General features: G+C 44.3%; 2 protein-coding genes across 2 annotated transcripts; one reads left to right on the forward strand and one right to left on the reverse strand.

The window, feature by feature from the left end:
• The first annotated feature begins 3,926 nt into the window (after positions 1–3,926).
• LOC100838526 (nitrate regulatory gene2 protein) lies at positions 3,927–9,942 on the forward strand. The gene is made up of 5 exons (XM_003577990.1): positions 3,927–4,896; positions 4,988–5,059; positions 5,175–5,395; positions 8,832–9,055; positions 9,291–9,942. The coding sequence occupies exons 1-5, from the start codon at positions 3,927–3,929 to the stop codon at positions 9,940–9,942; spliced, it is 2,139 nt and encodes a 712-aa protein (XP_003578038.1).
• Positions 9,943–12,514: 2,572 nt separating this feature from the next.
• Positions 12,515–14,644, reverse strand: LOC112268687. The gene is made up of 3 exons (XM_024454634.1): positions 14,411–14,644; positions 13,526–14,251; positions 12,515–13,372 (listed from the first exon to the last, which is right to left on the reverse strand). Exons 1-3 carry the CDS (start codon positions 14,642–14,644, stop codon positions 12,515–12,517), a joined length of 1,818 nt encoding a protein of 605 aa, XP_024310402.1.
• Between the last annotated feature and the right edge of the window lie 11,989 nt (positions 14,645–26,633).

The following is a 26,633-nucleotide window of genomic DNA, read 5'->3' on the forward strand; positions in this document are numbered from 1 at the left end:
CATGTATCTAGACGCTTTTATGAATAGATACATCCATACTTGGGAAAATTTGAGACAAGAATTTAGGATCGGAGGGAGTAATTACAGCTGCAATTCGTCTGCTTATTTTCTGCAGTTGCAACTTCGCGTGTTTTCATAAATTACAAGCAAAAATTGTGCCGTGAGCTTTTGCAACTGCGACTTAGTTTAATAACCAAGAGTGCAATTTTTGTGACTGAATTTATGTTCCTAAAAATTACACACACAACACACGCATGCATGCATGCACACACCATGCATGTGGACTAGCCGTCGACTGAGAAATTAGTGTTCTGAGTCGACTGATCCCTAGGGACTCCCTATGGAGAATTTTCTCCCATGTATACATAATCTATTATGTATATTCCTTCAGGGAAAATTAAATATGACCGAAGAAAAATTGGGCATGTGGCGATGGGCTGAAAAGGATGGAAACTAACCTTGAACCTGGATATGAAACTAGCTATCTTAAATGGTTACAATAGATCTTTGTTTAACTCGGACAACCTGGAGATGGTCAAGATCATGAATGGTAACATAGGCGGAGACAAGCCCCAGGCAAGGTGGGCCAAGGCCTGGGGCTTGGGTTTTTCCTCCTTAATTACTATTGCTTAGCCACATACACTATGATAGCCCTGGTCTAAGTTAGTTCCTGGCTCCGCCGCTGAATGGTAAGGAGCTTAATTATGGGTTAGGAGCCGTTGCGATGGGTGACTGTTTACAGTTGGTGCCGGAATTCACTAAACTTCTCTTTCAGCACTGCCTAGGGAAAGGAATGAAGTGGCTCATGATCTAGCTCAATTAGCAAAATATATACCCCAGGAGTCCTCTTGGTTTGATGTCCCCCTTCCCTAGCATTGTACCTCTTTTGGTCGTTGATGTAACTTCTATCATTGGCTCATTGCCAAGTAATAAAGAGGTTTTGCTGTCAAAAAAAATCAGCTTACCATCTTGTAAGTTCAGAATGGCAAACCTGGGCAATTGTAAAACCTGGACAAATATATGGAAACTGAACGCGCTGCCGAAAATTCACTCTTTATGATGGCGAATATCAGACGTCTATCGTCCAGTGCGCCATAACCTGTTGAAACTCCATACGGAGAAACAAGGTCAATGGAATTGACTGTGGTGCCAAGGAAAAGACAATAAACTGCTTTTGGAGTTCGGACAGTAGCCAAAAAAATTTAAATGAAAATCTTTTTTAAAAAAGTTTTAAAAAATTCTAAATTTTTGTTCCAATGTAAACATATATGCATACTATATGTACGTAAATTTTTGCCTAGAAATAGTTAATTTCTGATCTGTGCAAAAACAATTTTTTGAGTCTAGAATAATCTGTAGAACTATTTAAAATCTATGTTTTTTTGTGTGTGCAGCTCACAGTCAACAATGTTTTCTAATGCAAATTTACAGATATGTAACGTAAAATCATACGTGCTTGTATAATTCCTCGGCTGCTCCAACGGCGTGGAGGATATGGTGGGTGGAGAACTGGAGGGCAAGGGGGGCAAACAGGGGGCAAACAGCAGTGTCTGCATCTTGCGATCTTGGAGGCGTCGGGGGCTTGGTGCTGCTTGACGTGGGAGACGGAGAGGACAGTGTTGAGAGGAGACGACGGGGCTGGGGATTGGAAACGGTTTGGTCTGTTGGTCGCCTTGTCGGGTCAGAAGACCATGATGTGGGATTGTTGGGCATTTGTGGGCTTTTTTTAAGGACATTTGTGGGCTTTGGGCTTGAACAAAGAGTGGCCTTGGAGGCTGAGTACAAACATGGACTATCGGTCCCGGTTTAATATATGCCAAAAAAATATATCGGTTTAATCGGGTCATTCGGTCTTAAGCTGAAAAGGGAACTGCTGTCAAAAAAAGAAGCTGAAAAGGGAACTTGCTGTCGTCCAGTCCGGAATACAAGACCGAATACCGAGTAGTGCAAAAACTAGAATTGAAACAGAAACCCGTTAACCAAATTACCTAACATTTTTTTCGGAAAGGAGAAAACCCCCGGCCTCTGCATCGACTGATGCACACAGTCATATATTATTAAAGCCAAGCAAAGTTAGGCAAAGAAGCCGAACAAAGTCGACCCAAAAAGAACCCAACTAATCGGTAAACTTGTTGTGGTTTGGGTTTTGGGTTTATCGTGTCCAGCAACAAGGTAAGAGTTGCGAGATTTGGTTGTCCTTTTTTGTTGTTGATTTTTTATTTCGTGTAGTACAAAGTAGGTGTATGTGTAGTGGAAATCTTTGATCCGAGATATCAAAGTTTGTTACAGAATTGAAAGTCCATACCTTCTCAGTTACTTGCGTTTTCATTGAATTTCTGGAGGTTAGAATTGGATTAATTTTCAAAGACTCACCATACGTTGGTACATTTGGTTTTCTTAATTTTTGTTCTCCTTCATCTTCGGTGATGACACAATGTTGATGTGTCACAGGTGGGGACGCAAAATTCGCATTCGGATTCATGGGACTACTCAGGAATCAGTCCTTGAAATTATGGTTCATAATTTGCTAAAGATTTCAAAACTATGCATCGCTACAAATTGCTCAAATATGGAAATTTGACCCTATCCAGACCGGCGTGGAAGTTTATCTAGAAATCTTATTCCAGCCTATGCAATTACTTTTTGCTAAAAGTACACCAAACCAAGGATACAGAATAATCTCACAAAGGTTTCCATTTCCTGCTAAAAAGATCTCGCAAAGATAAAAAAATCTTTCAACATTAATTCCTGCCAGCAGCTGACAGATAGGGCCAGCAAGGAGCTCTTGGAATTTTGTCAGGTTGCACCCTTCCCAATTTCCAGTTCATAAATTATTCATAAATGACTTGCAGCCTCCTTCCATCTCTCTCTCTCTACACGCAGACTCCAGCACACACAAACTCCGGTTTCTCTCTCTTCACGCGGACGATGGAGCGCACGAAAAAGAGAAACGGAAGCTGTTTCTCCCTCCCTCTCTCTCCTACTTGTCCCGTTGCTTAAGGGCCTTCGTCTTTTACCCTTCAGTTCTTGGTCTCGGCGTTGGAACGGGCTTTTTCTTTCGTTTTTCCTTTCCGTGCGCCTGTAAAGCTGCGATCTTCCGCCTCGGTTCTTGGTTCCGGGTCTCGTCTCGGGCATTTTTGGGTAAGGAGGCAGGGAGAGCCGTGGGGTTTTGGGGGGTTTGAGTTCTTGATTTCTTGGGTTGGAATTAAGACTGTTGTTCCTGTGGTCAGGATGATGAAGTGAGAAGCGAGTGCTCTGATTTAATTTGGAGATCTTGTTTGCCTACCAATTGGTTAAGGTGAGTGCTCGTTCATGGTGGCATAGAGCTCGATTTCGTACCTTCCTCCTCTCTCTGTTTTTTTTTTCTATCCTTCTGTTTCGTGTGGCTTTTAGTTTCTTTCTGCTTGATGAACTAATTATTGTGGTATCCAAGCGTGTTCGTAGCCTGGATCGATGTGCTGCGATGATGATATGCTGGGGCAAAATAGGCCAGTTTTTCTTTTGTGTGTGAAGGAAACAGTAGACTCCTACTGTGTATATTTACAGATTTTTTGTTTTGATAAGTACAACAAAATTACGTGCTAAGTGATCTTTAGAAAGTTTTCTTTTTATCGATTAAGATTTTATTTCCCTGTTGCTGCGTGAGTTTCTGAAGTTCTGTTACTTGGTGGGCACAATCCTTGCTTGCCCGTACCTGAAACTCTGAATTTCTACATGAATAAAAAGGCCCCTGCTTATTTTTAATTACTTTGTAGCAGAATCCTAAAATTTCAGTCAACATGCATGGGTTATATATTTTATTTGCAGTCAACATGCCTGAATGCAAATGATGAGTTCCTTTGTCAAGCATCATGAATTCTGCGTCCATGATAACTTATTTTCACTGTTCTGATTGTAAGCCACCTTTTGTCCTCAGGAACTGGACCATGGGCTCATCTGTCTCGAAGCACGACAGCAAAGAAGCACTTCAGCTCTGCAAGGGTCGGCTCAAGTACATTGTACAAGCAATTGATGCAAGATATGCCCTTTCTGCTGCTCACCTGTTATACGAGCAATCTCTGCACAATGTTGGGATTGCTTTGAGGCAGTTTGTGGAGTCACACAATGACGGTGATCTGGGGAAGTCTCCTCGCTCTTCACCATCCCCATTGCAACCTGCAGACGGTGCTAAGTTTTCACCAGTACTGGTACCCGGTAGTTTTGATGTTAGTTGCATGAGGTCAGAGATAAGCCCATCCTTGACAGTGAGAGTCAACCCAAATGATGCTAGCTTTAGCAAAGAAGGGCAGCCCATTCCTATTTCATGTCCATCACCGCTGTCCTCGGACGTTTGCTCCTCATGGGATTTCTTTGATCCAAATGATGTGATTCAAAATTCTGCATCCCATGTTCCAGAGAACAGCGTGAACAGTAGAGTGGGAAGTTTGGAGGATTTTCGCCACACAAATGAAAGGGATTTGGCTTCCTCGATAGGAGATACGAGTCAAATAGCTGAGATACAAGAAGAACTGGGTACATATGGATGTAAACAAGTGGATGATAATTATGACAGTCCTAATTTGAATAACAATGATTGTAATGAAATTGAGATTGCTGGTATGCATTTACCAAATGATTCGAGCTCGAGCTTAATGAAAGGACATGATCAAGTGCGGACGCTGGTTGAAGAGGGGCAGAATCCTATATGTATGGGCAATAATGGAAAAAATGATGCCTACTATAACAAGGCTAATGTACCCAATGGATCTAGTGAAAGGGGAGAAAACAAGGGCAATTTTCTGTCCGATGTCAAAGAACTTGAGCATCTATTTACTAGGGCAGCTGAGTCTTGCCATGAGGTCTCCAAGATGCTTGAGACAAGGAAGATTCGACTCGGCGTTTCTTCCCAGTTAACAGGTGAGGACATGATTTTTCATCATGATACTCGTGTCCTGAACTTCTACACTTCCACTAGCTTAATATTGGTGCTAATTGCTAAGTATTGCAGGGAAATCATCCGGTGCACTTTCTCTGTCATCATCCTTGGTCTGTTGCAAAGCCGGAAATGCAGCATCCCATGGTATATTTTTATTTGTATGTCAAATACAGTAATTTATAAAGTGTGTCCTATTATGTACTCTAAATAGTTACAAGCCTCATTTGTATGGTTATTTTACTCAACTATTTTACTGCAGAATTAGAGCAGCATGCCACAAAAGTAATCGCTAGGAACCGGTCACTTTCATCACGATCATCGTCATCTAAGAACCCGCTACTCTTGTCAGCTCAACAGGATGATGACTCTCCCGAAAGCTGTAGCGATTTTGTTGAAGAGTTTGGTATGATTTCAGGAAGCCATGCATCCTCTTTAGATAGACTCTATGCTTGGGAAAGAAAGTTGTATGATGAGTTAAAGGTGAGCTCAAATGTGTTGTTCAACACTTCAACAGATGTTTATATAATTAAGTACATTGGAAACATAACCATGAGATGTGTGTCCTGTGTTTTTATTAGACCTGTAGCATATAGAGCTAACAATTTTTCTTCCGTGTCATTTATCTAATTGTGCATTGACCATACTGTAGGTGTCACCAGTACATTTTTTGGCAATTTTCTGAGGCTATCATGTATTGAGCACTGAGCAGAGTTATAATAACACCAATAAAGTATAATTAGAAATTTTGTGGATGCATTTTTGGTATGTAAGCAGTGCTCCGGCCAGGTTTCTAGAAAAAGTTGGTATGTACACTATTGTGTGTCGCATTTTGATCCTCTAGAATGTGAACCTTCTAGAAAGGAAACCCTATATGGTATCCTACATAATTACACCCCTTTCGTTTTATGGAAAAAAAACAGTAATATTTATACTAGTGAGCTCTTGCCAATTTTCAGGACCTATATATTATCTTTAAACTGTATTTTGGCATCTTTGTTTGTAGTACTTTCTTTTTTTCTAGAATATTTTGTTTGTAGTACTTTCTGAAGTCAAATAACGAGTATGAGGCCTCCCTTAAGGTTTATAGTGCATGTTAATAGAAGTATGTTCCTGCAACTAACACGACGAAAAGGGATTTGGAAATCTTCTCATTAACTTGGATATGGTCTTTGAATAGATGAGTTATTGCTATGATCATGCTAGGTGATATTTTTGTCTCGAAAAAGATTGTTTACTTCTTTTGTCCTTATTTTCCAATGTTTTTTTTGGTGTGGAGATATTTTCCGGTAAGATAGCTTACACGAATTATGAAGTTGTAAGTGGTAAACAAATACCTCATATGTAGACAGATATTGTCCAAAGGTTTTATTTGTCACACATAATGCATTTTGTATGCCGATGTCTTCTATGTTGGCTTTTTTTCCGAGTAAAATACACCACTAGTCCATGAGCTCGGCAGAAATGAACACTTTAGTTCACGAACTTGGAAAACACACACATAAATAGATAAATTTCTTAGACAGATAAATTCTTTATTACCTCCGGACTCTTCACACAAGATACACATATATACCACGGATCATTTGTGTTTAGAAAATAAAATATTTATTACCTCCGGACTCTTCACACAATATGCATATAGCCTAAGTTTTAGTCCATTGCTTATGTTATATCCTTAGAGTAATAAACCCACCTGAAAGATTTAAATCTGCAGTGTCCATTTCATGTCCAACACAAGTTAATGAGAAGATCTCCAAATCTCTTTCAATCACTTTAATTGTAGGAACTACCTTTGTTAACAACCACTATAAACAACGACATCCACTTGCCAGCGTAGCAGCCAGTGTTCCCGTCAGCAGAGTCAACCTGTTAGCGTGGCGGCCTCATCCTCTAAACCAGACATGTCGCGAAACAGGCAGGGGGTTGGGACGAACCGTTTCAAAAGTTCAGGGGTATCTTGTCCTGTTTTGAAGTTCAGGGTGTTGTTTGGACTTCTCGATAAGATTGGGGGGTAAAATCGAATTATTTCTTTTCCAAATAAAAAGTTCTCTTCTGACGTTGAAGTCAAAGATAATAGTCAAGCAAACAAATATTCATTGAATAAACAGATAAATTCCTTAGAATGTATTGGCTAGACCTACTATGTTGGACCTTAGACTGCGTGCATCTATCGATATGGAGGTTGGGGTGCAACTTCCTTTTTGAGAAATAAAAAAAGACCTACTATACCAGTGTTGCTGTGCCGTTTGATGTTCCACTCTAGGTATCAATAGCACGGAATCTAACATTTACACTTGGTATATACTTCATGTATATCCTGCCCAAACTAGAATGCTTAACATCTTGGGGTTATCTAATGAATGTGCAATAACGTAAGTTTGATACAATTTTATTAGAAGATATTTTGTTATAAGTATCATGATTCAATTCTTGAAGAACATATTTTATATGAAACGTAACTTCCCAATTATTTCAGTAGTGTTGGTAGAATCAATCAACTCAAGTTACCATTTTGTGTAATAGCATACATACCATTTTCACCAGGAATGTTGTATGTTTGAGTCGCGGCATGTGTGCACCACTTTTCACCCCAAAAATTTGATAGCAGCATACCAGCAGCAAACCGACTCATGGTACAACAAAATTGTTAACTGTGATACACATGCTTTTATAGAAAAAATATAATTATATTTTACGTAAATTTTAGTGAACTAGCTCATTTATTCTCACATTAGGTAGTTTATTTTTACTTTTTATGTGTGAATTTGTTCATTAAGTTCCTGAAAACCTAAAACGTGTTTCGGCAACAATAGGTTATTTTGTTTCTAGATCAATGTTTCCGTTCACGAGCAGTTGCCACTTTTTATGTCTTGTGTCAATGGTTTGTTTTATTGTGATTTTGTATTTAGAGTTGTTTCAGTTTCAGGACTTGACTATAGTGGCGGTATTTTCCTCGTGTTTTTCGTTGCTTCTTTTGCACGACCTTTCGCTTTATCAGCCCCACCACACATGACCTTTCTCTCTCCCTTTGTTCGTAGTTTTGTAAATAACATTATTTTACCTCTCCTTAATAAATGAAAGCAGCGCTTCTGCGTTTCATGAAAAAAGAGAATGGCCAGTCCTATTTTCCTCTTGTTTGTCGTTGATTCTATTGTAATAACCTTTCGCTTTGTTCAATACCCACTATGCACCAGAGAAAAACACTCACGTGCATGTGGTTGGTGAATGGGCCAATGCTATGAGCAATATTGGGCTTACATCTTATCGCTACTCACTCTGGATCTATGCTATTTGACGGCACTTATTAGGCCATACGAAAAGCTACAAAAACTAATTATAATTTGGAAGGGCTAAAAATCACTTAAAATTTGCATACAAATATGATACTAGCAGTAATCAACCGGACTTTGATTTTCTTCAAGATCTATGCGATAAAGCATCGTCTAGGATTGAAGATAGATTGCCCATAAAAAAAGGCATGGTGCATAGGGGGGCAGATGGGTTGGCCAGAACAAAGCTGAGAATTGTGGCATGACAGTGTCAGCATGTGTGAGGGGAGGAGTGTGAGTTATAATGGGTGCGTCGGTGAAAGAACTGAAGCGGTGTTAAAGAAACATTGTTTGATATTTGTTGTTGGATCTTAAACCAAATCTGTTGTTGATGCCTTATGTTCTGTGGCATGTGGAATATTTTTAACTAAGATTGGTATTTATATTTAGGCTATTTAGCTAATGAAATGTCTATGAAAAGTTTGCACTGGTGTTGTCAAAATTTTAGATTACAAAATTTTAGATTACTACCATAAGTTTTCTGCTACTTCAGTTATTCTCAGTTTCTTGTATGTAAGTCTACATGCTATTTTCTCTTGCATTTGGTATATCTGACCTAGCTTCTTCCGATGTGTTGAGAATTGTAGAGCAGTGAACCAGTCGAGAAGATATATGACAAAAAGTGTGGTCAGTTACTCCACCAGTTTGCAAGGGATGCAAATGTTAGGCAAGTTGACAAAACTCGAGCCACTGTCAAAGAATTGTATTCGCGACTTATGGTACGGAAGGAAGTACTATACATAATTTCAAAATTAATCGAGAAGTTACGAGATGAAGAGCTGCAGCCCCAACTTCTTGAATTATTACAAGGGTAAATCTTTGTTCACTTCATACTTGCCAAGTATAAGGCATATAAGGACTTCTTGACTATTGTTGAAACTGCATTTGCACATGCTATGATTAAATACTGTATTCGTTTTGATGAAGTATCCACATATTCAGCAAAATTAGAATACATTGTTCAAATATTCAATATTTTCCTTGTTAGTAAACTCCGACATAACATGTGGGTATCATACTTATTATTGTGCATGACACTCTGACAGGTTGATGCGCATGTGGAGCATGATGCAGGAAGTTCACCAAATGCAGCAGATCATTATCTCACTGGCAGATACAAAATCCTCATCAGTATCTCCCCCAAGCGAGTCGCACAAACATACCTTGATGAACCTTATCACCGAGTTGGAATTCTTCTACACCAGTTTGATAAACTGGGTTGATGCTTACAAAAGCTATGTGGGTGGTCTTCACTCCTGGCTACAGAAATGTGTGGTGGAACCACGACATCCCTCACGGGGAAGAAGGCTGACCCTCTCACCTCGTGAACACCTTGCTCCTCCCCTATTTGTTCTCTTTGAAGATTGGTCCACAGGAATCTCATCTCTCCCATCTGAAGAGCCATGGGATTCCATCAAAAACCTTATAGCTGATCTCAAGAAAATGTACAAGCACCAGGCAGAACATAAACTAGCAAAGAAGAAACCTTCAGACAGTGGGGTAGACGCCAACACAGGCAAATCAGTTGCAGATGGTGGGAAATCAGAGACTGAATCAAAGCTGGCAACCCTGCAGGACGGTCTAACCACAATGTTTAGTGGACTGTCGGAGCTGTCAGGCGCCATGGCCAGCCTGTCTGAAAATGTGAAACGAGAGACAGAGATTGCCCAGGAGGCGTATACCATTGGTCGTCGATAGGAGTAACCGAGTCATTTTGAGTTCAGGTGTTAGTTTATATGAGAAAGAAAGATGTTTCTTCGTACAAGAGGGATGGTGATTTAGATTTTGGGTATACTGTGAATTGTACATTCCTTTTGGCTGGTTATGTTTTCCGCTTTGGTGATTGGGAGTTTGGTACCTGCCCCAGGCTCCCAGCTTATGTAACCAAACGGTTCTATTGGGTATCTGGATTCTGGATAAAGTTTGTTCGGAGCACTGGTTATGGTTCTGGCATTTTGGCGCATGCTTTTCCTGGTTAGCTTATGCTTTTCCTGGTTAGCTTATGCTTACCAGCTTATATCTTCTCTACTCACCGCTTTGGTGATATATGTTCTTTCAAGCAAAGCTTGGGCAATATAATCTTTCAGAGGGATATGTTACCATCTTGGCAGTGATAGGTTCAGACTCCAGCTGACCTGATGGGTTCAGGGTGTTTCCATATTTATCGTCTATGGCAGATAGCAGGCAATGCCTTGCATTCCTTTCTTCAGCTAGGGCGAGAACCTACAGAATGCCAAATTTGCTGTATGCGCTATGAGTTTTGACACCCAGTGAGCATGAAGCTTTGTAGTCAGCCCACGTAGCTGCTTTCACCCTGCTATCCTTCCTGTGTTGAATAAGTTTCCATATGCTTGTGATGAACACACTTTTTCGGGCATCGATCAGGGTCGTTGCAGTTTGCGGTACAGATTTTTGTCGCCTGATCCAGCTACATAGCGTGGCTTGTGCTCCCAAACCCGGCCCATGGGACGCGCGGTTCATCGTCCGTGTACAACGTTTAGCCTCCGCGTTCGCTCAAAAAAAAAAAAAACGTGTAGCCTCCGCTCTTTCGGCAGCTTCTTTACAAGACCACCCTCGAGCCGTCGAGCGCGTGGACTACACCGGCCCTCTCTTCTCGACCGGTCTGGATGAGGCCTTTTTGTTTCGATTATTTTTGGATGAAATAGTCAATCAAGAGAATAGTGTCATGTTTACGAGAAAATCTAAGCTATTTTTTTTTAGAAATCATGTAAATAAGGAAATAGATACTCCCTCCGTCCAACAAAAGATGTCTCAAGTTTGTCAAAATTTAAATGTATCTAGACATAACTTACAGCTCGTTTGGCACCTAAGATTTCATTTCATTTGATAGAAATGAAATGAATTTAAATTTTCCACAGGATTTCATTTGGTTGAAATAAATTCAAAATTCAAAAATCATGTTTGGCTACCACATGAATTCCACAACGGAGATCACCGGAGACAGAGATCCACAACGGAGATCACTGGAGGCAGGACGGAATCAAGCAGGCGGCAATAGAAGCTCGAGGGGGAAGGAACGTATGGAGAAGAGGACTAGACGAGGAGGGAGGCGGGAGGCAGGGGAGGGGGCGGAGATGATTCCGCTCACCGGCAGCAGCAAGGATCACCTGCGGCGGGGAGGACGAGCACCATGGCGGCGGCAGGGAGGGCGAGGAGAACGGTCGGGGGAGAGGAAGGAGCTGGGTCGGGGGAGAGAGCGACGTCAAATCCAGAAGAATGACGGCCTCGAGAGGGGAATTGAATTCCAAGGCCCAATTCCCTGTCTGCCAAACTTGTTTGGTCCGGAATTGCGAAATGAATTCCACGATTCTCGGCCCAATTCCTGGATGCCAAACGAGCTCTTAGTGTATATATACATTCAAATTTAGTCAAAGTTGAGACATGTTTTGTTGGATGGAGGGGGTAGTTTTTCAAAGAAAGTCTCAAAACATATGCAAGTTTTAGCTTGTGAGTAGTTTTTTTTTAGAAAGCAGCGGCCACTTTATTGATTAGCTAAGATAACAAGGATACAAATAGGGTCTGGTGACTCCACGAGCCAAACAAATCGGCCAACCTGTCGAGAGGTTGAAGCACGAGCCAGGTTATGCGCTTCCACATTTGAAACTCTCTTCTCATGCACAAAACTCACGGACGAAAAGCGAGTCGGCCGGCTCTTAATCTCCTGGAGGACGAGAGCGAAACGCCCCAGGTTCTCCCCCCTCAAAGCGTTGATAACTTCCAGGCAATCAGATGCAACCCGGATATGAGTTACCTGGAGATCCTCCGCCAATGACAACGCTTCCCTGCACGGGAGCGCTTCCAAGGTACCTGGGTCAACAATGCCAGCGATCACCAGGGTAGAAGCACCAAGAAAACGGCCGTCCGCATCCCGGCAGACAGCTGCAAATGCGCCGGAGCCAGCTTGTTTTGCAACAGCCGCATCGACGTTGATCTTGACATGGAGCGCTAGTGGAGGGATCCATCGAGCAGCCGGCTGTGGCAGGCGTGGCCGGACTGTCTTTACATGGTTCAGTTCTGCAATCTCTAGGTCACAGATGAAGGTTTCGATGAACGAGTGCGTCGAGAGAGGGCTCTGAAATTGGTCTTCATGAAGAACCTTCCTTCGGGCATACCAGATGGCCCAAAGCGTCATGAAGCATCGAATCAACTCCTCATGAGAAAGTGACTCGATCATCGCAAAAATCCATTGCATAGGATCAGGCTCCGCTGTCTCCTCCAGGTGTTCGCGCAGAGCCTCCGGTGCAAGCGCCTAAACGCATCTGCTCACGGTGCATTCGATGAGAGAATGCCGCCATGAGTCCCGCTCGCCACAAATGCCGCAGCAGCTGGACATGGCCATGCCACGATGGTGGCGAACATCACCAGTAGGTAATGACGTGTGTGCCAGGCGCCACAGGAAAACACGCAGCTTGGAGGGAACACGGACTTTCCACTGAGCTGTCCAGCTTCTCTCCGTAGCAGATTGGTTAGAAATCGAGGCACGATCATCCAACCACACCTCCCTTCTCCGCTTGGTGCTTACGAGCATACGGTAGGCAGATCGTACAGAGAACACTCCCGTCTTCTCAAAATTCCATGCCCAAAAATCATCAGCACTCCGGGTACAGATGGGAATCGACTGAATTATTTCCACATCCATCGGCAGGAAAAATTCCTCAAGTTTCCCACGATTCCACGAAGCAGACGTGCTATCAATGAAATCAGACACAGCACACGGAGCATCGTCCGTCGGGCAAGCAATCGGCCTCATCAACGAATCACGAGGAATCCAATTGTCGTTCCAAGCATGAGTACTCTCTCCATTACCTATCCGCCTGATCAGGCCCTGCTTGAGTACATCACGGCCATCGATGATCGCCTGCCAAATTTGTGACAGGTGCGCGCCGAGACTAGCTGTCAGGATGTCATCTTGAGGAAAGTAGACCGCCTTGAGAGTTTTTCCACTCCGTGTATCCAGGCTTTGCATCAACCTCCATGCTTGTTTTGCCAGCATAGATAAATTAAACAGCTCGATATCACGGAAACCCAGGCCTCCGGCAAATTTTGGCGAGCACATGTCCTCCCATGAGACCCAACATGTCTTGCGTTTCCCCTCTCTGCTTCCCCACTAGAAATTCCGAAGCAGACCATTTACATGTAAGCATAAACCTCTCAGCAAGCGAAAGCACGACATTGAGTACGTAGGTATAGCTTGGGCGACCGATTTGATCAGAATTTCCTTCCCGCCCGACGAAAGTGTGTGTTCCATCCATCCCTGGACCCGTTTCCACACTCTATCTTTCAAGTACTTGAAAGCTCCATTGGTCGAGTGTCCCACATCAGATGGCATCCTCAGATACTTTTCACTCAGAGATTCACTATGAACTTGCAGGGTATTTTTCATCTCAGTCCGGACGGCCTCTGGGCAGCCCTTCGAGAAGAAAACAGAACACTTATCAAGGTTTATTCTTTGACCCGAGGCTTGGCAATAGGTGTCGAGCACCGTCGCAGCTTCAGCCGCCCCCTCCAAACTCGTTTTCACAAACAACAGGCTATCATCAGCAAAGAGTAAGTGGTTGACCGCCAGGGCGGAGCTGGCCACCATTAAACCTTGGAGACTTGATGATTCAACAGAACTTCGGGATTTCAAGAGGCACGAGAGGCCCTCTGCTGCTAGTAAAATCAGGTACGGAGAGATGGGATCTCCTTGGCGAATCCCCCTCATCAGCTTGAAAGGAGGGAGGGGGGAACCATTAAACAGCACCGAAAATGATACCGTCGACACCATTCTCATGATCAGAGCTGTCCAGCCGTCGCTGAATCCAATCTTGGTCATGATCGCCTGCAAGTATGACCACTCAACACGGTCATAGGCCTTCTGCATATCAAGTTTCAGCGCACACTGGCGATGCTTAATTGCAGTATTGCGCTTCATGAAGTGCAGACATTCATAAGTTGTAATGATGTTGTCCGTGATTAGTTGTCCCGGCACAAAGGCAGATTGCTCCTGCGAAATAATCTCAGGGAGGATCTTTTTCAAACCGTTAGCAAGCACTTTTGAAACAATTTTATAAAAAACATTGCACGGGCTAATAGGTCTAAACTGACCTAGTTCAGAAGGGCTCACCACTTTCGGAATTAACACAATGAAATTCTCGTTTATTACCTCTGGATCATCCTCGCCCATGAGAATGCGAAGGATAGCCGCAGTCACCTCTGCCCCACACAGCTCCCAGTTGCGCTGGAAAAAATGTGCGGGGAAGCCATTAGACCCTGGGGCCTTAGTCGGAAACATCTGGAATAGAGCTTCCTTCACTTCTATCGCCGTGAACAAAGCAGACAGATCTGCATTCATGGCGTCGGTCACCTTCCGGGGCACCGTATGAAGCACCGCCCCCATACTATGCGTACCTTCGGACGTGTACAAATTTGCAAAACTCCCCATCCTGACACTGCTGTTTGAGGAAAGGGTCAAAATTCTCATGAGATTTCCACATAACTTCATACCTGAAGATTAGACATTCCTTGGCTGGTCATCTTTTGGATGGAATTGGAGATGAATCGGCGAGTGATCCGACGTGATGCCAGTCAAGTGTGTAAGCTCCGCCAAAGGGTAGCGAGCCGACCATTCGGGAGACGCGAGAGCTCGATCCAGACGGGTTCGGCAAAAGCTACCCCCTGCTACTCTTTTCTCGAAAGTCCATGGTGTGCCACGGTAGCCCAGATCAGCAAGGCCACACACATCCACCATCTCCCGGAAACCTGCGATCTGAGCATTGCTCCTCTCGCTAACTCCATCATGCTCAGACCGTTGGGGTACCTCGTTGAAATCACCAATGCACAACCATGGGAGACCCGAAGATGATCGTATGAATTTGAGCATATCCCATGTCTTATGGCGTTCCGGTACTTGAGCTTCTCCGTAAACCACCGTGAGGCGCCATGGTTCCATGCTAGCAGAGGAAACAACAGCCTCGAGATGGTACTGGGAATACGGTAAAATCGAAATCTTTATTTCATTGTTCCAGAAGATTCCTATGCCGCCACTATGGCCAGAACTGCTAACAGCAAAATACCTATCAAAACCTAGCGTGGATGCTAGTCTTTCCACTCTTTCCCTATGAAGTTGGGTTTCTACAACATAGAGAACAGAGGGGGCATATCTCCGGCTCAAGTCACGGAGTTCTTTGATTGTTGCGGCCATGCCAAGGCCTCGACAATTCCAGCATAGGGTACTCATTGCTCCCGGCGGTCCTCCGCGAGGGAGGCTGCCAATCCTGAGTTGCTTGAGCTGGCAGCCCTATCTGCCGTCTGCCTTCCCTCTGAGCCCGCCATCTTCTTCAACTTCTTCTCCCGAGGTGGGATATACTGAGGCGGAGGGGGAGGTACTAAATCCCCACCAAGTTCCTGGGAAGTAGCATCCATGTTCAGCTGTTTTTTGGCGCCTGATTCCACTTGTTCCACCGGAGTATGATTTGCCGGCGGCTTGAGTGGGCTAGATGCTGTGTCATCTAGCTCTTCGGGATTGTTAAGACCTGCATCTTGAGAGGAGCGTTTGCGACTCCCACTGTTAGAAGGATTATGTGGCTTCCACCGGCGAAACACACGCTCACCACCATGGCCACGTCCACGTCCATCGCTGCGGCCGCCACGACCGCGGCCACCACTGCCGCTATTCTGTCCAGAACTTCGGCCAGCCCGCATGCCAGGCGTTCCCGGGTGCCAAAGCGCCTCGTCAGCCAGCATCCATTCACCGAACTGCAGATCCTCTTCTGCATGTTCGCCAGTACCGCACTCCAGTTTGCCATGCCCCATCAAACCACAGACGTCACAAAAGCAGGGCATCTTCTCATACAGAACGGGTAAAAGCTGAAGGGTTTGTTGCATAGAAAACAAAAAAATTCCTACGGTTGAAACCTCAAACGGGCCAAGATCATATCTAGGAGATGAAAGTAACGGGTAAACCGTAGTCTAGAAGAACTCAGCCTCGAAGACCAAAAGCTTTGTTAATGAGAACGGTTCTCGTGGATGATGTAGACGATCACTTGCCGATCTCAAGATCGCGATGATGAGCGGTGCAAACGGGCAGCGCTTCCGCACTCGGTCACACGTACGGCTCGACGACGACCTCGGATCCCTCGTTCCAGCAGGGCAGCGGAAGTAGTGGATCCACCGGGAACTCCAACAGCACTACGGTGTGGTGGTGGTGGTGGTGGAGAAACTATTTGAGTAGGGCTTCGCCTAAGCCATGGCTCGTGAGGTGGAGCAGCGGGAGGAAGGAACCAAGAGGTGCAAATGAGTATGTAAGGAAGAGAGGAGCACCACCCCTCTATATATAGGAGTGGAAGGGCAGCAGCCCAAGGGGTGCCCCCACCTCTCCCCTCTTCATGTGAGTGGACACTGCACTCAAACTCAAAGGTCCCCATAATGGGTGTAAAACTCCACTCAAAATGAAGGGGGTTTTCTCCTATAAATGAATAAAACATTTTTAATTCTTTTATTCAATATTTTTCAATTCATTTAATCAACAAACATTAACACTTATCCCGGCCCCTTGAACTATTCCGATATCCCGAAACAATTTCGGCGCTCCTCGAAAACAATCGTCGCGCTGTCCAATCTTTTCTCCGGTGTTCCGTATCCACTCAAAAGCGTCGATGAACCTTAAGTGTGTCACCTACGGTTCGTGAATGATGTGGGCATGATCGAGACATATCTCCGATCAATAATCATCAGCAGGATCTGGAGATCCTTAATGACTCCCACTCATTCAACGATGAATGTCGCGTGAACCATAAACGTCGTAACCAATTACTTTTGTCTCGCGATATTTTACTTGTCCGAGATCCGATCATCGGTGTCAACTATACCTAGTTCGATCTCGTCACCGACAAGTACTCTTTATTCGTTCCGTGATATGACATCCTTGTGACCTAGTCACGTGCTTGCAAGCGGTATCGATGTGATATCATCGAGAGGGCCCAGAGTATATCTCCCCGTCATCTGGATGGACAAATCCCACTCTTGATCCATGAGCCTCAACTAATACTTTCAGAGTACCCAACGCCACCTTTATAGTCACCCTGTTACGATGTGATGTTTGATGTCATCAAAGCACTCCTCCGGTGTCAGTGATTGACATGATCTCATGGTCTAAGGATTATGGCTACTTCGTAAGTGTTTGATACATCAATGTAAACTTAATGACTTGATCGTATTGTTATACCTACTTTGGGTGTGTGTTCATCACATCATTCTTCTAATGACGTGACCCTGTTATTAACAACATCCAATGTTCATGATCAGGAAACGTTGATCATCTGTTAATCAACAAGCTAGTTAAATGAGAGGCATCACTAGAAACTCTTGTTTGTTTATTAGACACACATGCATTAATGTTTCCTGTTAACACAATTTTAGCATGAGAAATAAACATCTATTATAAACATGGAATAAGATAATAACCATTTTATTATTGCCTCTCGAGCATATTCCTTTCAAAAGCATCCTCTCCTGGCCTTCCGGGGACAGGGGAACCACTCTGGCGAGGGAGGCATGAGCCGCCAGTCGAACCCTAACTCGAAAGAAATCGCCACGGCTAGAAGGAACCGCGGCAAAATCAATCGCCAAAACCTCCCCCACCCTACTTGCCAGTTGTGTGATCACAGCTCTGGTACGGTACAGGGGAGAGATCTTGTGAATTTGGATCCACACATCCACGTGATTCGGGATCTTCAGGATCAGAGTCGCCCCGTCATATGGTTCAGTCATTAGAGCACACTTCCGAAAGAGCCAAGGACCATCCTCCATGATCCGTTTCCAATCTCCCAGGCAAAAAGCTTGGAGGAGAAAGAGATTGGGTTCGAGTTCGCAAAAGGAGACTTCACGATCTGCACCCCATGCAGAGTACATCGTTTCCATCAAAGCTCCCCTACCAAAACTCCTCCTTGTGAGCACCCTTGCCACCGCCATCCACTTCACCGACGGCAGATCGCCAGCGTCGTCCTTCCCGAGAACGACGTCCTGAAGCTCCGCATCATGGAGCTTCAGTTTTTTCAGCATGTCATCCACGTCGCCTGCTGCTTTTCCTTGCCTGCCATCACGCCACTGAGAGACCTCAGTCGCCATGTCCAGGATCTTCACCCGAGTTGGAGAAGAGAAACCGAACGGATCTAGCCTTGCTACCTCAGCTCACCACCACCCAACCAAGGCCAGGAAGCTGGGCCAGCCAGCCCCTTAGTCAGCCTGAGTCGGAGGGAGAGATCGGAAGCAAGGCGAGAAAGATCCAGCGAGAAACAAACGTCAGTGATGAGAATCGCCGCCGGAATCACCAAACCCTAGAGAAACCCTTCCTCTTCCATGCACACGGATCTTTTGTGAGTAGTTTTTTCTGGCCCTTTGTACACTTTGTCCCGTACGTACCCGTGTACTTGGTGGTACAACAGGAGTAGTGGCCCAATGGGCTAAGGGCATGCGACATGCCTACCTGCGCCCAAGGCCGTATGGGTCGCAGGATAGCACTCCATGTAAAATCCATGTTATTCCAAAAAAAAAAGTAAATTCATGCGATTGTTTCAGTATCCTTATCAATATTCTCAATCACTAACGTGGCGGCCTATTCCCGTAAAAAACTATAAAATCCATGTAAAATATCAACGAACAAAGTAATGGCATGCCTATTTTCTCGAGGTTCTCATAGTGTTATGGGCTATATGTTTTGACCATGATATTCATCACTAGATTCTTGGGTGACCTTGAATTCCTAGTGCTCCGCCCGGACGTGTCTGTTGGAAATATGCCCTAGAGGCAATAATAAATTTGTTATTATTCATATTTCCTTGTTCTTGATAAAGGTTTCTAATCCATGCTATAATTGTATTAACAGAAACTAAATACATGTGTGGATAAATAAACAAATACCGTGTCCCTAATACGCCTCTACTAGATTAGCTCGTTGATTAAAAGATGGTTAAAGTTTCCTAACCATATACATGTGTTGTCAATTAATAACAAGGTTTTATCATTAGGAGAATGATGTGATGGACAGACCCAAACCTAAGCATAGCTTTTGATCGTGTCACTTAAGTTTAAATTGCTAATGCTTTCATTATGTCAAGTATCATTTCCTTAGACCATGAGATCATGCCACTCCCTAGTACCGGAAGAATACTTTGTGCACATCAACCATCATCTCGTAACTGAGTGATCATAAAGGTGTTCTTCAGGTATCTCGGAAGGTGTTTGTTGGGTTGTATGGATCAAGACTGGAATTTGTCACTCCATGTGACGGAGAGATATCTCTGGGCCCTCTAGGTAATATAACATCCTAATGAGCTTGCAAGCATGTGACTAATGTGTTTAGTCACGGGGATATATATTGTGGTACGAGTAAAGAGAACTTGCCGGTAACGAGATTGAACTAGGTATGGTGATACCGACGATCAAATCCCGGGCAAGTAATATATCGCGAGACAAAGGGAATTAGATACCGGATTAATTGAATCCTTGACATCGTGGTTCAACCAATGAGATCTTCGTGGAATATGTGGAAACCATTATGGACATCCAGGTCCCGCTGTTGGTTATTGATATGATCATGTCCACATGTTTTCGAACCCGTAGGGTCACACACTTAACGCTTAATGTCGCTAGGGTTTGATGCGATAATAGATGGTGATATCGAATATTGATTCGGAGTCTCGGATGGGATCCAGGACATCACGAGGAGCTTCGGAATGGTCCGGAGATAAAGATTTAGATATGGAAAAACTGTTTTAGGGTTCCGGAAAAGTTCAGGGTATTTTCGGTATTGACCGGAAATATTCTAGAAGGTTTCGGAAGTGATCAGAAGGTTCTGAAATGTTCCGGAATATTCTTGAGAATTTAATTGGGCCTCTATATGAATTAATTGGAGCAATCTAATTAATTATCCCCTAATGGGCCTAGAGGAAACGTGGGGGACTCCACCACGTGGTGGAAACCACCGTACGGTGGAGAACCACGTGCGTGGGGAAGCCGGGCAGAAGGAGGAATCATTCCGGGAGTCCCCTAGCCGGCCCTAGCCTCTTCTTGGAGGAGGGGCAAATCCTGACCACTGCCCCTATATAAATAGAGGGGAGGGGCAGGGGAGAGAACACACCAAGCCCTCAACTCGATCTCTCTCCCCTGAGCCCCTCTCCTTCTCTCCCGTGCGCAGCGAAGCCCTGCCCGCGGAGCTCTCCACCATATCCTACACCACGCCGTCGTGTTGCCGGGATCTCGTCAACCTCTCCCCCTTGTCTTGCTGGATCAAGAAGGAGGAGACGACATCAAGCCGTACGTGTGGATACCAAGGAGGTGCCCTACGTTCGGCATTGAGATCGATCTCATCGAAAGTACCAGTACGCCAACAACGATCCCGTGATCGTAACGCTTTGTGGTCTACGAGGGTATGATGCTCATAATCCCTCTCGTTACTTACATCTAGTAAATATTATCTTGGGTTTCTTCCACACTTCTCATAGGAAATTTTTTGTTTTCCATGCAACGAACCCATCAGTGGTATCAGAGCTAGATCTATGCATAGATGTTTTGTACGAGTAGAACACAACTTGGTTGTGGGCGTTGATGTTCATGTTGCTACCTCTTTTGTGCACTTCGGATTTTGCGGGATAGTGGGATGAAGCGGCTCGGACCAACCTTACTTGTCATCGCACAAGAGACCAGTTCCGCAATTGACATGCAACTTGTATTGCATATGCGGCTGGCGAGTGTCTTGTCTCTCCCACAATAGTTGAAATCTGATTTGCAATGGGAGGCCTATATGGTTAATAAGCAATTTATATATCACCATTGTGGCTTTTGCGTAAGTAATAACGGTTCTTTTAATGCTACCCCTAAAGCCATGTAAAACATGCAACAACAAAGTAGAAGCGTCTAACTTGTTTTTGCAGAGGCATGTGATGTGGTATGGTCAAGATATGATATGATATATTTGATGTATGAGATGATCATGTTTTGTAATATTTCACGACTTGCATGTCGATGAGTTTGGCTACCGGCAGGAGCCGTATGGTTGTCTCGTTAATTATTGTATGACCTTTGTGTCAACGTTTTAATCGTCATGTAATTGCTTTACTTTATCGCTAGTAGTAGCAATAGTTGTAGTAGCAATGGTTAGTGGAGGCAACTATACTTAACGCCCGAGGACCTAGGTGACAGGCCGGTGATGATGGAGATCATGCCCGTGCTTTGGAGATGGAGATCGAAGGCACATGAAGAAAAGGCCATATCATGTCACATTATTTATGCATGTGATGTTTATCCCTTTTATGCATCTTATTTTGCTTAGTTTACAACGGTAGCATTATAAGATGATCCCTCATTAGTAATATCAAGATAATAGTGTGTTCTCCATTAGTATGCACCGTTGCAAAAGTTTGTCGTTTTGAAGCACCACATGATGATCAGGTGTTATAAACTCTACGTTCGCATACAACGGGTGTAAGCTAGTTTTGCACATGCAGATATACTTTGGTTGACTTGACGAGCCTAGCATGTACAGACATGGCCTCAGAACACAAGGAACCGAAAGGTTAAACATGACTCATATGAATGATATGATCAACATGATGATATTCACCATTGAAGCTACTCCATCTCATGTGATGATCTGACTTGGTGTAGTGGATTTGGATCATGTGTCACTAAACAACCAGAGGGATGTTGATTTTAGTGGAAGTTCATTAGTAATTTGATTAGCTTGAACTAATTATCATGAACATAGTCTAATTGTCTTTGCAAATATGCTGTAGATCAATGGATCGTACTACGTTCAATATGAATACTCTCCTAGAGAAAGATAAACTGAAGTCCAATGAAAGCAACTTTACAAACTGGTTCCGTAATGTGAGAATTATCCTCGAAGCTGCCAAAAAGGTCTATGTTTTTGATGCAACGCTTGGTGCAAAACCCGCAGCAACTGAGTCTACTGACGTTAGGAGCGTCTGGCTGACTCGAGGACCACAATGCAGTTAGGTGCGGCCTCTTGCTTGGTATGGAACCTGAGCTCCAAAAGCGTTTTGAGCACCATACAGCATTTGCTATGATTGGGGAACTGAATACTTTGTTTCAGACCCAAGCCCGTGCGGAGAGGTATGAAGCCTCCGAAAAGTTCTTTAACTGCAAGATGGAGGAGAACAGCTCCGTTAGCGAGCACATGCTCAGAATGTCTGAGTACGCTGACCGCCTAAGACAACTGGGAATTGGGATTCCTAATGAATTAGGCATTGACCGGGTTCTTCAGTCACTACCACCTAGCTACAAAAGCTTTGTGGTGAACTACAATATGCAAGTGATGGATAGGACACTTCCTCAGCTCCTCGCGATGTTAAAAACCACGGAGATGGACATCAAGAAGGAGCATCAAGTGTTGATGGTCAATAAGACCACCAGTTTCAAGAAGGCAAAGGGAAAGAAGGGAAACTTCAAGAAGGGTGGCAAAACTGTTGACACTCCCGTGAAGAAGCCCAAAGCTGGACCTAAGCCGGATACTGAGTGCTTCTACTGCAAGGGGACTAGCCACTGGAAGCATAACTGCCACAAGTATTTGGCAGATAAGAAGGCTGGCAACGTCAAAGGTATATTTGATATACATGTTATTAATGTGTATCTTACTAGTACTCGTAGTATCACCTGGGTATTTGATACTGGTTCAGTTGCTCACATTTGTAACTCGAAACAGGAGCTGCAGAATAAACGAAGACTAGCAAGAGATGAGGTGACCATGCGCGTCGGGAATGGATCAAAAGGTGATGTGATCGCCGTCGGCACGCTCCCTCTACATTTACCTTCGGGATTAGTTTTAAACCTTAGTAATTGTTATTTGGTGCCTGCGTTGAGCATGAACATTATATCAGGACCTTGTTTAATGCAAGAGTTATTCATTTAAATCAAAGAATAATGGTTGTTCGATTTATATGAGTAATATCTTTTATGGTCATGCACCACTTGTGAATGGTTTATTTCTATTAAGTCTTGATAGTAGTGATACACATATTCATAATGTTAATGCCAAAAGGTGCAAAGTGGATAATGATAATTCCACATATTTGTGGCACTGACGTCTAGGTCATATTGGTATAAAACGCATGAAAAAACTCCATTCTGATGGACTACTTGAATCACTTGATTTTGAATCATTTGATACATGTGAACCATGCCTAATGGGTAAGATGACTAGAACCCTGTTTTCAGGCATAATGGAACGGGCGAGTGACTTGTTGCAAATCATACATACTGATGTGTGCGGACCAATGAGTGTTACAACGCGCAGTGGATATCGTTACTTCCTAACCTTCACAGATGACTTAAGTAGATATGGGTATATTTACTTAATGAAACACAAGTCTGAAACATATGAAAAGTTCAAGGAATTTCAGAATGAAGTGGAGAACCATCGTAACAAGAAAATTAAATTTCTACGATCGGATCGTGGTGGTGAATATTTGAGTTACGAGTTTGGCACGCATTTAAGACAATGTGGAATTGTTTCGCAACTTATGCCGCCTGGAAACTACAACGTAATGGTGTGTCCGAACGTCGTAATCGTATTTTATTAGATATGGTACGGTCTATGATGTCTCTTACTGATTTGTCACTGTCGTTTTGGGGTTATGCATTAGAGACAGCCGCATTCACTTTAAATAAGGCACCATCTAAATCCGTTGAAACGACACCGTATGAATTATGGTTTGGCAAGAAACTTAAGCTGTCATTTCTTAAAGTCTGGGGATGCTACACTTATGTCAAAAGGATACAACCTGATAAGCTCGAACCCAAGTCGGAAAAATGCATCTTCATAGGATACCCTAAAGAAACAATTGGGTACACCTTCTATCACATATCCTAAGGCAAAGTGTTTGTCGCTAAGAACGGGTCCTTTTTAGAGAAGGAGTTTCTCTCGAAAGAAGTGAGTGGGAGGAAAGTAGAACTCGACGACGTTCTTGAACCTTCTCTCGAATTTGAGAGTAGCGCAGCGCCAGTGTTTGACACGAAAAATACTCAAGGGAGAAAAAAAATTATTTTTTCTCACACCGGGGAAAATTAAAACACGGGCGTGCCAGTGTACTAAGTACACAAAGAAAATAATAATATGGAAGTTACACATTATTAATCATAACGAAAAAATAAGTGTTTATTTCCGAGGATAGTGTGTGCTCCGTAGCCTACTAGCTCGGCTAACATGACATAGCGATTATGGTCTTCTGGTTCCCGGGGCCTCGGGAGGCTTCCGGTTAATTATTCGCACAGCTCGAGCCGCAGGACACCTCCGATTAAGCTGCTGGATCATCGTCTTCATCTTCATGTCGCGTTCTGCATGCATGGTGGTGACGTGTGGACGGCGGCAGGGTCCATGCACTTGAACATGCACGCGCCGTCGATAGGGTGGCCCTTGTTTCGGCCACGCTCGCCCTTACCGTCCGGCCTCGTCAGCCGAACGATGTCGATGTCGTCGAAGTCAGATGAATACGCATGGTAGGGCTTGGCATTGACGTTCAGACGACTCAGTGGTATCGTCGAGATGGTCGAGGGGCACCCCCGTAGAGCATCCACCAAAGTCTTACCGGCAGGAGTTGCTTGATAGCAAAGAGGTTACTGCACACCAGGGATTTACCAAGTCCCGCAGGTGTACTAGCTGAAGAACGCGCCAGTAGACTGCCTCGGCATCGGCGTCGGCGTCGTAGCTCGTGAGGTAGAAGGGCCGCCTGAGGAGGCCTCCTCGCAGCCAGGCAAAGTGGCCAGGCATCGGTGATGTTCTCAGTGGAGAACCTGCCAAAGTGTTATCTTCGTCGGGCGGGCACATCGGCCGAGCGCCAACAAACATGACATGGCGATGTCAGAGCAGCAACGGCACCTCTGCCATCGCAGCGCGCGTTAGGCAGACACGTGGCGTCGTCTTCTTCAGCTGCAAGTGTCGACGATCTCCCAACGTCGGAGCCGGCGGCCTGCATGTTGGCAGCCCCAATGGCCCAACGGCCACCATCTGGACGAGGCTTCGGAAGTAGGCCGACAAAACGCACGGCAGCAGCCTCGGCAAACTGGCCGTGACCAAGCGACCCGCTGCATGCGAAGATGCACAGTACAGGCAAAAAAAAGGAGAGAGGAGAAGGGAGATCAACCATGATCCTCACCATTGGAAAAAGACGCCATCATTGTTGTCCTTGATCAAGTCCCTGGCCGGCTGCTGCTTGTTCTTAAACTTGTACGTGGAGGTTCTTTGGTGTTTGTATTCTGGATGTGAGAGTATACGTGCTCCTTTTACCTCTTGCCGACGCCCAGGCGGCTTCAGCGCTTCTCCTCTTCTGTCCCCCTCGATGGAAGCATTGGCAGGCTTATACAGGCCTCAGACGGAGCACCGGAAGGAAAGACCACCGCCTCATATTTTTGGCAACTGCAGCTGCCGTGTTTACAAATCACAAGGACTGCTGACTTGCTAATCAACACCAAATTGCCAATACTTTCCGTCTTCGTAGACGTGTATACGAGGCCGTTTCCATGTATTTCCCTGAAACGGAGCTTGCCTTTCCCTGCATGCGCGCCCCTTAATTAAGCTGAGCAGCACCGAGGATTTCTTGGTTTCTCCGGGATTAGCCCATGCGCACGTATGAAGTACAGTACACAGCCATGCATGTATGGGTTTCTGATCGATTGCATGCATGGAGATTGGGCTAGCTTACACTGATTAATGCACATATATTTAACCATGTTAATTGATACTCACATCTTGATTAGCACAAAATATCGTCAAACAGCCAGAAACTGTTCTTGTGCAGCCTACGCCAGCTAGAGAGGAAGCAAATGATAATGATCATGAAGCTTCAAATGAGACTACTACAAAACTTCGCAGGTCGACAAGAACACGTACCACTCCTGAGTGGCACAATGATCATGTCATGAATGTCATGTTGTTAGACAGCGATGAAACTACGAATTATGAGAAAGCGATGATGAGCCCAGACTCCGAAAAATGGTTAGCCGTCATGAAATCCGAAATGGGATCCATGTATGAAAACCAAGTATGGACTTTGGTAGACTTACCCAATGACCGAAACCGTTGAGAACAAATGGATTTCCAAGAAAAAAACTGACGCTGATGGTAATATTACCGTCTATAAAGCTCGACTTGTCGCAAAAGGTTTTCGGCAAATTCAAGGAGTTGACTACAATTAGACTTTCTCACCCGTAGCAATGCTAAAGTCTATTCGGATTATGTTAGCAATTGCTGCATTTTTCGATTACGAAATCTGGCAGATGGATGTCAAGACTGCGTTCCTTAATGGTCACATTGAGGAAGAGTTGGACATGGTGCAACCCAAAGGTTTTGTCGATTCTAAGGATGCTAATAAGGT

Source organism: Brachypodium distachyon, chromosome 4, assembly GCF_000005505.3.
Source record: "Brachypodium distachyon strain Bd21 chromosome 4, Brachypodium_distachyon_v3.0, whole genome shotgun sequence".
Classification (NCBI taxonomy): Eukaryota; Viridiplantae; Streptophyta; class Magnoliopsida; order Poales; family Poaceae; genus Brachypodium; species Brachypodium distachyon.